Raw genomic sequence first — 12,427 nt, forward strand, 5'->3', positions numbered from 1 at the left:
CAATATTGGATTTTTTAGACTAATATTAGTGTGTTTCTTTCCACAGATAAATATTTTCGTTAGCTGATGTGGAATGAGCACTGTACTGGGTAAACTCAGGAAATATTTTTGGAAGTATATCCCCAAAACCTTTGTTAAAAAGCTCTTCTGAAGCATGTTTAGCAACATAGCAACAGACAGGCCTCTTGTGACAGATTGATGGTGACAACGCATGTTAGAGAGTGACCAGTTAATAAACCTAGGACTCTTTGTGTGAGAGGTGATAAGTCTACCAATCACTGTTCCCTTCTATATGACAAATAAGCCATAACACTTTTTTAATGTTCTTGCAGATCATGTCTCTTCTGACATTCATTTTGGTCTTTTCTTCCTCTTCTGTCTTTGCAATGACTTTTTGCACTCTTCCTGAATAACATTCTTGGTATCTTCACATAACTTATCTGGTCTTTGCTCATTAGTATGCAAGGCCTGAAATCTGTTCCTGAGATGGTTCTGAAATTCAGGTGGGATAGATTCAAGGTCATATTTTGGTTCCAGTAGACTTGATTTCACTTTTCTTAGCTTCACCTTAAACTTGTATATGAGTAATTGGTGGTCTGTTCCACAATCAGCAGCCAGCCTAGGTTTCACAGCTGATATCGAGCTTCTCCAGTGGTTCTTTCCACAGATATAATCAATCTGATTCCTATTCATGCCATCAGGTGAAATACATGTGTATAGCCTGCGCTTATGTTTCTTATAAAATGTATTTGGAATGAATATATCGTTGATTGTGCAAAATTCTATCATTCTATCTCCAGCTTCATTTCTGTCACCAGGTCCATGCTTTCCAACTACTGATCCTTCTCTGTTCCCAACTTTTGCCTTCCAGTCACCCATTTTTATTAATGTATCTTGATTGCATGTTTAATCGATCTCTGACTGCAAAAGCTGGTAGAAATCTTTTCTGTTATTTGGCTCTGGTTGATGGTGCATATATTTGAATTATAGTGGTATTCACTGGACTTCCTTGTATGTGTATGGGTATTATCTTCTAATTCACAAAATTATATATCAAGATGCATCTAGAAATGACTTTTTTAACTATGAGAGCAACCCCATTTTTCCTCACCTTTTCATCTCCAGCAGAATAGATCATATCATCTGATTCAAAATGTCCCATGCCAGTCCATCTCAGCTCTCCATACCTAGTATGTCAATATTTATGCGTTCCATTCGACTCGACATCTCATAACAACAACAACAGATCATGTAGATCTTAAATTTTAACAGTTACTGCTTTACAAGGTTAGTCCAGATTACAAATACAATGGTGGTGTTGTTTTCTCAAGTGTCATCGAGTCATAGACTCATAGCGACCCTATGAATGAAAGACCTGAACACTTGTATAACTTTCATTATTTCTCCAAGTTCATAGAGTTTCTGGAGGCAAGCTATTTCAGAAGCAGATGCCACTCGTGCTTTCAAGCTTGTTTTAGTTGGGGTATTTAACCAAACACTGTCCACCACGGGTAACCATTATCGCATTTGACACAATAGTGTCACAGTGTTTAGCATCACAGCAACCATAGGTTACCTGAAAAATATAATGATAATAAAAAAATACAATTACAGTGTCATCAATAATGTGGATGGTTCAGTACAATCTTTCATAAAGTTTTGCAAATTTTATTAGAATATGACCCAAGGTCGTTTTTTGTTTGTTTTTTTTAAGTATTGTACACAATAGTTCACAACAAAAAACATTCAATAAGTACTAATTTGTGGCTTAAAAATACAGTTTTAAAGAATCTTAATTTATATGTACACACACACGCATTGTGGTTGTTGTTGTTGTTGTTATATACTTTAAAGTCAGAACCTCCTGTCGATTTTCAGAGACAGTAAATCATAAGAGAGGTAATGCCCATATTTTTTCAATGGAAAAGGTGGTCGATTTAAACTATGTGCCTGTGAGTTGGCAGCACAATGCAGGTCTCTCTTGTACACACGCTCAAAGTGTGTGAGATGGAGATTACACATACATGTGTAAACACACACTCTACCTACTATTATATGTCATGTACAATAATATTTCTGGTAATTTCTTTCAAAACACCAAGGAAAAAATATCACAATTTCACAATTCATATATATTTAAGGTCACTTTATAGTTTGAGGTATTTTTCCCCCCTTTCATTTTGAATTCAGAAAGCTTTTACATTTGTTGTCATTCTTTAGTTGATGAGCACTCTGGCAGAGAATTATTCCCTCCTCTTATGCCAACATACATCAACAGTAAGGAATCCCTTTTTGTTTCTCGCTCTGGCTCAGCTATCCATTAAACTGGCTGGCCACAGAAATTATTTGTGGTTGTTTTTGTTAATAGTACTAAAGTTCCTCATTTGAAAAAATCCCCAAGAAAAAGAGCTTTGCTTTTGAAGAGTGATAAAGAGTATCTGAAAAGGTCGGGAGAGATAGTAGGGAAGAAAGAAATGAGATAGATGATTAGGTAGATAGATAGATAGAGAGATAGATGATAGATAGATAGATAGATAGATAGATAGATAGATAGATAGATGATAGATAGATGATAGATAGATAGATAGATAGATAGATAGATAGATAGATAGATAGAGGCAGGCAAATAGATAGAGATGGCAAAGAACTGCACCGCCAACACAAAGGAACGTGGTTTGAATGCACCACCCACTCTCCATGGGAGAAAGGTGGGCAATAAATTCCTGTATGATTTCCTGCCTCTGAAAACCTACTTGAGGATCAGCTATGGGTCTGTTGCAACTCTACAGTACATAATAAAAACTTATATTTAACTTCACAAAGAATGTCTTTTCATGTCTTCTCTTAGTTCTCCCCAACTCAGAAATCCTCCTTGTAATTTCTTCTCTATTGATATCTTTATATTGGTAAGTGGTGCTTCAGTCTTTTATAATATCTAACATTAATCTGTTGAGATTTTTAACCTAACGTCTGTTTAGATGTTGTGGTACCTGGTCATATGCTGAAAAGAATTTTTTTAATTCTTTTAAATTTTATTTTATTTTTTTGTTTACACCATCAAATTGGATCTAGCTGGTATGGGAGGAGATTGCCCCTCTTTCTCCAGCAGAGCATCTGATGGATTTGAACCACATACCTCTGTGACTGTAGTGCAGCTTCTTGCCATTAGGCCACCAGAGCTCCCTGAAAAGAAGAATTTGGGAGAAATAATATGAGGAAATAAAGATAATTTATTGTTATTGTTCTAAGTTTTCTGAGGTTTTTATATTGTAACTAAATTGTTTTATAATGAGAAAATACTTAATCCAAGCTTGAAATACAGTATGCAAACTTGAGGAATGTTGTTGTGTAGCATCAAATTAAAAATAACTAAAATTACAATTTTATATATCATCCAACTCACATTTTTAAAACATTAATACATGGCCCAGGAAAATTGAAACATATGGTAGAAATAGATGCATTTGGATTCATGCCTTTAGGTAATTTCTAATTTTTCTGAATGTTCATTAGTTTATGTTTAGATTTTATAATTGTCAACAGAATTTTCTGTAGTGAGCATTTAGAGTTTATGGAAAAAATTTTACCCAAACAAAACTCATTGCTGTCAAGTTGATTCTGACTTAGGGATGGAAGCCTCCTAGGACAAAATAGAAATCCCTGTAAATGTCAAGGCTGTAAATCTTTATGAGGGCAGACTACCACAGCTTCCTCTAGCAGAGCACCTGGTACTTTCAAGGCATACCCTTTTGCCTCAGCACATGAGCACTTAAACACTGCAACATCAAGTCTCCTTAAAAATCTATATAATTCATGTTTACATATTACTATTTATTTTATAAAACTGATAAGCAGTATCTCTTATGGGTCAGTTAATACACTTGGCTACTAATAAGACACTGGAAGTTTGTACCAGGAGCCTTTCAAATGAAAAGCCTGTTTATGTTTATGTTTGAAACATCAGCCGTTGAAAACTATGGAAGCACCCTATGCATTTCCATAAGCCTGAGTCAAGTTGATGACAACTGCTTCATGTGAAAATATTAAAAGATCGCCAGATTTTCCTTCATAAACACCTCTGAATTTTTCTGAACAACTGACTTTTCAGTTAGTTTTCTCATTCTTAACTGCATCACCTAAGAATCCCTGGTGGGAATGACTATGTGATAAAATAATGGACTATTATAAATATGGTGTATCATTCTGATAGAAGTTAGGAAAGAGGGTAAAAGATATAAACAATACAATGATCACACTTAATCTACTCCTCATGCATTGACAAGCAGAGAAAGAATACTGAGCTTAGCAAGTCACCTGTAGGTGAGAAAGATAATGTTAAAAGATTCTGCTTTTCAGAGTAGAAGAGAAATGATTCATTTGTAATTTAGTATAAATGTTGGTGAAAGAGCACTCCTGGAAAACTTTTATGACTTTACAAAGAACTGATTGCAAAACTATGTTTGGTTACAAAATAAAAATGCTGTTAAGCAAAAACACAGTAAGGAAAACGCCTGGTCAGGAGAAAATTGAAATACAAGTTTATAGCATTTTGAGGATTGCTATTGCAATGACTGACAGACATATCATGCTCATTTTTAAAAGAATTCTATTTCATCATTTATGATTGAATGAAATATGTGTCTGTGGTTGCAATAACAACACTGGCAAGACAGAGAAACTTTTAGCCAGCTAAATGCCCATACTCTCTACCAGTCAGCATTACTGTCATTCCATTTATTGATATCTTGACTCTTATTACTCAGGCATTTAACTCAATATCCAGTTTCTGACAAGACAGTACAGAGAGGTCCTGGGGTCAACTGGATTTTAATCCTATGGGCAGAAATTAACATATTAATGAGATGGACTGTTTCAGTTCACGTTCTGCCTTGGAATTCTCCTGAGAGTTTTTCTGATACTTAATAAGGCTGCCTAATTTGCATTAGGTTATTAGTAAAAAGCATCTCCTTTCTGCAGTAGCTGCCTGATTTTGATCTTGCCTTCCTTGTATGGAAGTATAGGGGTATGGAAATTTCTCAATTAAAGAGTATTTCTATAATAGAATATGGATTAACTAATTGCATTTTGGCAGAGAGAGCAACTTGTATACAGAAGTCAGATTTTATCCTCGATTTTGCAAAGAGAATTACAGAAGTCTTTTTAGTCACTTGAAATGGCACAAATCCTGAGATTTTAATCCTGCTTGGCACAAATATCTGAGATTGAGCCATAGTAGAGTCAGACCTTTAGGACTAAAGACTGGTTAAGAATAAAATACAAAATTGTGCCAGAGTTAAAAAGTTTTGTTGTCCAGATAGTCTACCCTAGAGATCTCCCAGATTTATGTTCAGATTAATGGTGGAAAATCTCTAGAGATGTTGGACAATGTGATGGCATTGATTTAGTTTCCTAAATATACAATAACAAAACAGCATAAAGTGGTGTGCAAACAAAATAAGCCATCCATTCATTCACTTACAATTCTAGAGGTGGTTGTTATGAAGTTACTGTCTAGTCACTTCTGACAGTGACCCTGTATTCAACAGGAACAAACCTATACCTTGTCTTGTCCCATTCTCATAGCCCTTGATGTGTTGAAACCCATTGCACCAGCCACTTTGTCAGTCCGTTGAGTCATCTTCTTTTGTGCTGACCTTCTTTACCAAATATGATGTCTTCCTCCAGTCTTAGCCAGTGTCACTTCCAGCAAGCATTTTGTCTTTATTTCTTCTTCTGGCAGTTCAATATTCTTCACCGCCTCTCTAATTTATTGGCATACATTCTTCTGCAGTGTACTGGAGGTTTTAGGTTCAGATCTAGGGTATTGACAAGTTAACTTTTTATTGAGAGCTCCAAAGGAAAAATCTCTTCATTTCCTTTCCTGGAACTTCTGGGTTTTGTCAGTGATCTTCGGTAGTCTGGGGCTTCGGCATCACAACTGGAGTCTCAAACTCTGTCTCTATATTTTTCTTTTTTCCTTTGCCTCTTGTTATAAGGACATCAGTTATATAGGATCAGTACTCTCTTTACTCCACTCTGACCTGATGCTGGCTAATTACATCTGCAAAGAATGTATTTCTAAATAAAATCTAATTAACACACACCAATGTTAGGACATGAGCAAAGCATTTTAGAGTACATAAGTCATCTATTAACAAATATCTGTCAAACTATCATATAGTTACTATCTAACTATTTAGTTACAATAGAGAATTTTTTTGTTGAGATTTTCCCCTCCATTGACAAAATACACTTATTATGGAGGTCAAGCTGACAATTCCTTATCTGAATCTTCCAGGATCATCTATAATCTATAAGCAGAACTTGGGATAGAGAGATGTTACTCCAAAATTGTATATAAATCTGAAAGTTTCTACCTGTCATTTTTTTACTTAATAATCATTTTCTGGAAACACTAAAAAGTAAATGAAATATATTTCAGTGGCTGTAAAATTTAGCAGGAACCTGCATGGTGGTGGGGAGGGCCACCAGAGCATATAAATATGATGATGAATAAGAAGTCAATAACTAGAATTTGAATTTAATTGAGCATTGGATAGCAAATGCTGTAAACATTTTTGCAATGCTTTATCTTAATTTATAGTTAGCCTATAAGATGTCTTTCTTATATCAATCTTAAAAATAATATTGCTTTCAAATTTTAATGAGATGAATAATTTTGATGTGTCTAAGGAGCCCTGAACTGAGCTCTGGTGATGTTGTTGTTTTGTGCCATCAAGTCACCTGTGACTCAAAGTGACCCTGTGTACAACATCTCAGAAGCCTGCTCTTTCCTGAGCCAGTCTCACTGGCTCCATCACACCTAACCACATTGCCCCAGTTGCTGTGTCAATCCATCTCATCTGAGTCTTGCTCTTCAGTGCTGTCCCTTCACCCTTCGAAGCATGGTGTCCTTCTCCAAGGTTTAGTCCCTCCTGGCCACATGCCCAAAATATGTAAGACGAAGCTTCAAAATCCTAGTCTTCAAGAAGAAACTTGGTTTCACCCTCTCCAAGACAAACTTATTTGTTTTCTTGGTGATCCATGAGGTGTTCAAATCTTTTCTCCAGAACCACAACTCAAAGGCATAAATTATTCTGTAATCCTTAGTCATTGTCTAGCTCTCTGATGCATAGCAAGTAATTGCGAATACTATGGCCTGGGTCATGTGCACTTATTCTCTAGACTGACATAGTTGCTTCTCAGTACTCTGAAAAAGTCCCCGACAGCAGAACTACCCAGTACAATTTGTCTTTTGATTTCCCAATTGCTGGTGCCAAGAATTGATTGTGGAGCTGAGCAAGCTGTAACTGTTAACAACCCCAGTCTCTTCCCCATGTATCATGATGCTGCCAATTGGCCCAGTGGTGAGAATCTTTGTCTTGATGTTGAGCTTCAGTCCAAAGCTGATGATGTCGTATTGCATGGTATATTACACTGTTAACCAGGAGGCTGTGTGTTTTCTACAGATAAAATCAGTTCATGGCCATGAGCTCAGTTTTGGGGTGCTAGATGCTTCCATACTCTTCACACTTAATAGTATGTTGACAACAGCAAATATTTTTTTAAAAAAATAGAAAAAAAAACCCAATACACTTTCTTTGTTGTTTTTGAGTACCACTGAGTCAGAACTGATCCATAGCTGACCCTCCAGCAGGTTTTCAATTGTTGTGAATTACATGAATAGGAGGAGATTGCCTGTCTTGTTCCCTCAGAGCCACTGATGAATTGAAACTATATACCTTAGTGTTGGTGGCACAATTCCTTACCATCAGCAGTATAGGTAGGTGTAAGGGTTGGATGTAGATGCCTTTCTCATGACCAGCGTTTCAGAATCTTTTGTCATCTGGAAGGGCACTCTGGTGACCTAGTGGTAATGAGTTACACTGCCAACCTGAAGGTATGGAGTTCATATCAGGGAAGAAAGATGGGGAGTCTCCTCTCATGTGATTCACTACCTCTGAAAACCCACTGGAGGGTCAGCTGTGGGTCAGTTCCACTTTGACAGTACATAACAACAACTATCATCTGGAGGCTCTGTGCATGAAACAGCCTCTTATGTTCATTCTTATCACCTTCCCTCAGCACAAGCACACACTCACACAGAAACACAATTGTTATGGGCATTACTAGTGACTCAGCATTTTCGTCCTCCTTACCTTATTCACAGTGTGGATTCAGAAGTTATTTCAGCATCTAAAAGGAACTGGAAAAATGTATTAAAATTATTCAGTTTGATTTCTTTAAGTTGTCTTCTAATGTTTCCTTCTATTCTTTTGTGTTCATGTAGATCACAATGTAGTCTTTGACATACATAAATTTCAAGATATGCAAGAATAGATATGTAACCTGATATATGGTTATGATATACTGTATATTGTACTTACATGTGATGAGGATATTGCTTGTGGAGTAGCTACTTGAAATATAACCTCAGATTTCTTGAGGAAAAACAAGCCAATCTAAAAAGTCAGATATTAGGAGTTTCTTAGGGATGTATATATTAAATCATATTTAATTATTAATTCTTTTTTTATTGAGATTTTAATGAAAGTTTATAGGGAACTTGGATTTCCATTCCTTCATTTTTGCACAGTTTCCTCCCTGTCCCCATCCCCCTCAACAAAAATTTTTTCATTGTTATGCAGCCCGCCAATGCCAGTCCACTTTACTATGCAGTTCTTATTCTGGACTCATGTCATGTCAATAATACCTAATCATATACTCCTTTTATACAGTTCTTTCCCTTGTCTATTTGAATGCAGTGTACATTATTTATCCCTTCTTTTCTTAGTTCCTCCCAACCCCAATGCCAGTCCTGTTTTATAACAGTGGCATTATGCAGTATTTGTCTTTTTGTTACTGAGATATTTAATTCAGCATAATGTCCTCCAGGGTCACCCATTTTGTATAATATTTCGTCGGTTATTTATTTTTCAGTGCTGTGTAGTATTCCATTGTGTGAATATACCCCAACTTCTCTAGCCATTCATTTGTTGATGGGCACTTAGGTTGTTTCCAACTCTTTGCTATTGTGAACAAAGCTGCGATAAACATGGGTGTGCATATATCTGCTTAGGTGGCAGTTCTGGTGTCTTTAATGTATATTCCCAGTAGTAGAATTGTTGAGTCAAATGATATTTCTACTTTGAACTTTTTGAAAAAGTGCCATACTGCCTCGCGTAGTGGTTGCACCATTTTGCAATCCCACCAACAATGAATAAGGGTTCCAGTTTCTCCTCAACCTTACCAGCATTTGTTGTTTGCTGCTCTGCTGAATTTAGCTATTCTTACTGGGGTAAGATGGTTATCTCCTAGTTGTTTTGATTTGCATCTCTCTTAGAACTAGGGATTTTTAACATTTCTTCATGGGAGCTTCTAAGAATCCAATCCCTATGCACATCCAAAAACTTCTCCAACAGGGTAAAATGGGAAGCCAGAGACTGGGAAAAAATATTTGATAATGACATGTTAGACAAGGGACTTACATCTAGAATTTACAGAATACTCAAGCACCACAACAAGATAAAGGTAAACAATCCAATTGAAAAATGGGCACAGGATAGGAACAGACACTTCACCAAAGAAGGCATTCAGATGGCGAACAAATACATTTAATTTTGAAACCCTTAAGTGTTATTGGTATAACTGTGTTTAAAACAAAGCATGAAAATGAATTTGTTAATTTTTTAGTTTTCTACCAGATGCTAAGTAATTCGTTCTACATTTTTAGTTCAAATTGACAGTGACTTGCTAGTAGCTGGATTTCTCTGGCGTGACGTAGCAGTGAACAAAGGATCCACTGACACTTTAATTTTTTTTTTTTAAGCATGCAGACATTGGATATCGGAATATTGGACATCTTTGGTTTTGAAGAATTTCAAAAGAATGAATTTGAACAAGTAAGTAGGTTTCCTTTTATGAACTTTTTCATTAATACTTTAAAAAATAGTACTATAAGTTAGTTTTTATTCAAGAAAAGTTATTCGTGCAATTACTTGTAAATATGCAATTAAAAGGTGTATTTTGCTTTTATGCTTTTACATGTTTATACCTGAATTGTTGCCATATTGATTATTTGTATGTGGTATTACAAACAACAGCCAAAATATTTTTTTTAAAAAACAATGGAAATTCTTGTTTAAAAGATAATATTGAGTGGAGACCTGGCTTTTGCTTATGGAAATGCTATCTCAAGTAGTTCAGGGAGTGAGAAGATGCCTGGATTGGAAATCAGAGCAAAGGTTTTCAGAAGCCTGGGCCAAAAACCACAGCACAAATACTCTATTTTACTAAACACTGTTATTTGTATATTCGGCTCTGTGTGACTTTCATATATTTGATAAATGCATTTAAGATGTAATGATTATTGTTTTTAATTTACAGTTACATTTTGAAAAACATCATTCCCCAGCTATTTGAAAACTTCTTCAGAGGAGTTTTTATCCAATTAAATATAACTAAAAATAAATGTTGTACAAGAGAATAGAAATAAACTTATAAACAAAACAAAAAGCAAGCTTAAAAGGTAAAGAGAGAAATATGGAACTCTGTGCTGCTTTATTATCATTTGATAAATCAGAAATATGAAACATTTAGAAAAATTTCTATTAATTATGTAACATTAAGCTTTAATTTTTGTAGAGGGAGAATATTTTTATGTTTGGGAACTGAATAAAAGCTTAACTGGTATTGTGACTTCTGCTCACCAGAGTGAGGTTTGCAAAGGTGAAGAATCTGTATAAGCATATGTAAAATGGAGATAATAATACACTTACAGAATTGAGAGCTTGAGTAATATTATGATCATTGACATTCGGGTGTAGTTAACTAGTACATTGTACATATTTAGGTAAAAGTGGATGCATAGCTGCTTTTGTAACTGGGAACACTGCAGAACCTGTTAAAACTCAGTTTTATTTCTAGAAAAGTGGTGCATCAGCCTGTGGGTAGGTCCTAAATCATGTTGACTCACCTAATCCAGAGTGAGTCAGCATGAACCCTATTTTTTATAAAACCTCCCCAAAAGCCCAGCTTCAAGTCACACCAAGAGGCTGTCTTTATTTTCCTTTAATACTTTTAGATCTGTGGATTAATGAAAGATAAATGTCTTGAATTTCTTTGATTTTTCCTCTGAAAAATAGTATTAAGCATGAAGAAGTCAGCAAGAGTGGTCAGCTGAAGGCAATGTGGCTTGTGTAGGTCTGCATCCTGCCTCTTGCTTTTTATTTTCAGCTAAGTATTTGAGTGCTATGAAATACAGCAGTGGCACTGGTTCCTTACATTTGCTTTAGAAATAAGCAGATTTCTATGTCTGAAATGTGACTTGCTTTTCTGTCTCTTGGCAAGTGATGTGCACTGATGGTATACCAATTTCTCCACTGGGAGGCCTATCTCCCAAGCTCCTTCCTTGTAAATGCTGTTTATTGCTATTATGTGCCCTTAAGTTGTAATTGACTCACAGCTGATCCTCTGGTTTTCAGAGACAGTAAATCACATGGGATTAGATTGTACCTCTTTCTACTGCAGAACAACTGCTTGATTTGAACCACGGCTATTGGTAGCACAGTTTGCCAGAGCTCCCTTGTTGTTGTATGCAAACAAGTCAGAATGGACCCACAGTTGACCCTCCTGTGGGTTTTCAAAGGTACCAAATTGCATGGGAGGAGATTTCTCATGCTTTTCCAGTAGATGCAAATCTTTGCCTTTGAGATTGCAGTGCAGCTAGATCTCCCTCGTGTTGTTATGTGCCATTGAGCCCACTGTGACTCAGATACCCAATGCACAGTAGCTCTGAACTGGACGATTTGCAACTATCTCCAACACACTGCATCAATCCATCTCAGCAAGGACTTCTCCTCCTAACTTTCCCTCTACCATTCCAAGCGTGATGTCCTTCTCCAAGGACTGGTTTCTTTTGGCAACATGCCCACAGTTTATGAGATGGAGCTTCACAATCCTCACTTTCAGAGAGCAAATGGAGCTTCAAAATCCTCGCTTTCAGAGAGCAAATGGTTTTCACCCTCTCCAAGATAGGCCTCTTTGTTCTTTTAGAATTTCATAGTGTGTTCCATGCTCTTCTCCAATACAACAACCCAAAGGCATTGACTTCTGTCAGCCTTAGTTATTGTTCTCTCTCTAATGTATAGCAAGTAATTGCAAAGATCATGGTCTGGATCAGGCACATCTTAGTCTCTAGACTGAAATTGTTGCTCTTTAGCACTCTGAAAAGGTTTATGAAGTTAGATTTTCCCAAAGCAATTCTTTTGATTTATTGATTGCTGGTTCTAAGTGTGGATTGTGGAGCTGAGCAAATTGAAATTGTTAGCAATCTCGTTTTCTTCTCCATCTAACATGGTGCTTAACTTATATATATAAGTTATTAGATGGAGGGCTGGTGAAAGGGAGATAGATGTGAAGGGAGGGG

At 36.2% G+C, this 12,427-nt stretch overlaps 1 protein-coding gene across 1 annotated transcript in view; it reads left to right on the forward strand.

Moving 5' to 3' along the window:
• MYO16 (myosin XVI) overlaps positions 1-12,427 on the forward strand; it is a 951,959-nt gene that overhangs the window by 598,598 nt on the left and 340,934 nt on the right. Inside the window, exon 21 of the mRNA XM_006894620.1 lies at positions 9,830-9,902. Coding sequence (XP_006894682.1) covers positions 9,830-9,902 — 73 coding nt within the window. The remainder of the gene's footprint in view (positions 1-9,829; positions 9,903-12,427) is intronic.

The sequence above is a fragment of the Elephantulus edwardii genome, unplaced genomic scaffold, assembly GCF_000299155.1.
Source record: "Elephantulus edwardii isolate Elephantulus edwardi_28Jun2011 unplaced genomic scaffold, EleEdw1.0 scaffold00147, whole genome shotgun sequence".
NCBI lineage: Eukaryota > Metazoa > Chordata > Mammalia > Macroscelidea > Macroscelididae > Elephantulus > Elephantulus edwardii.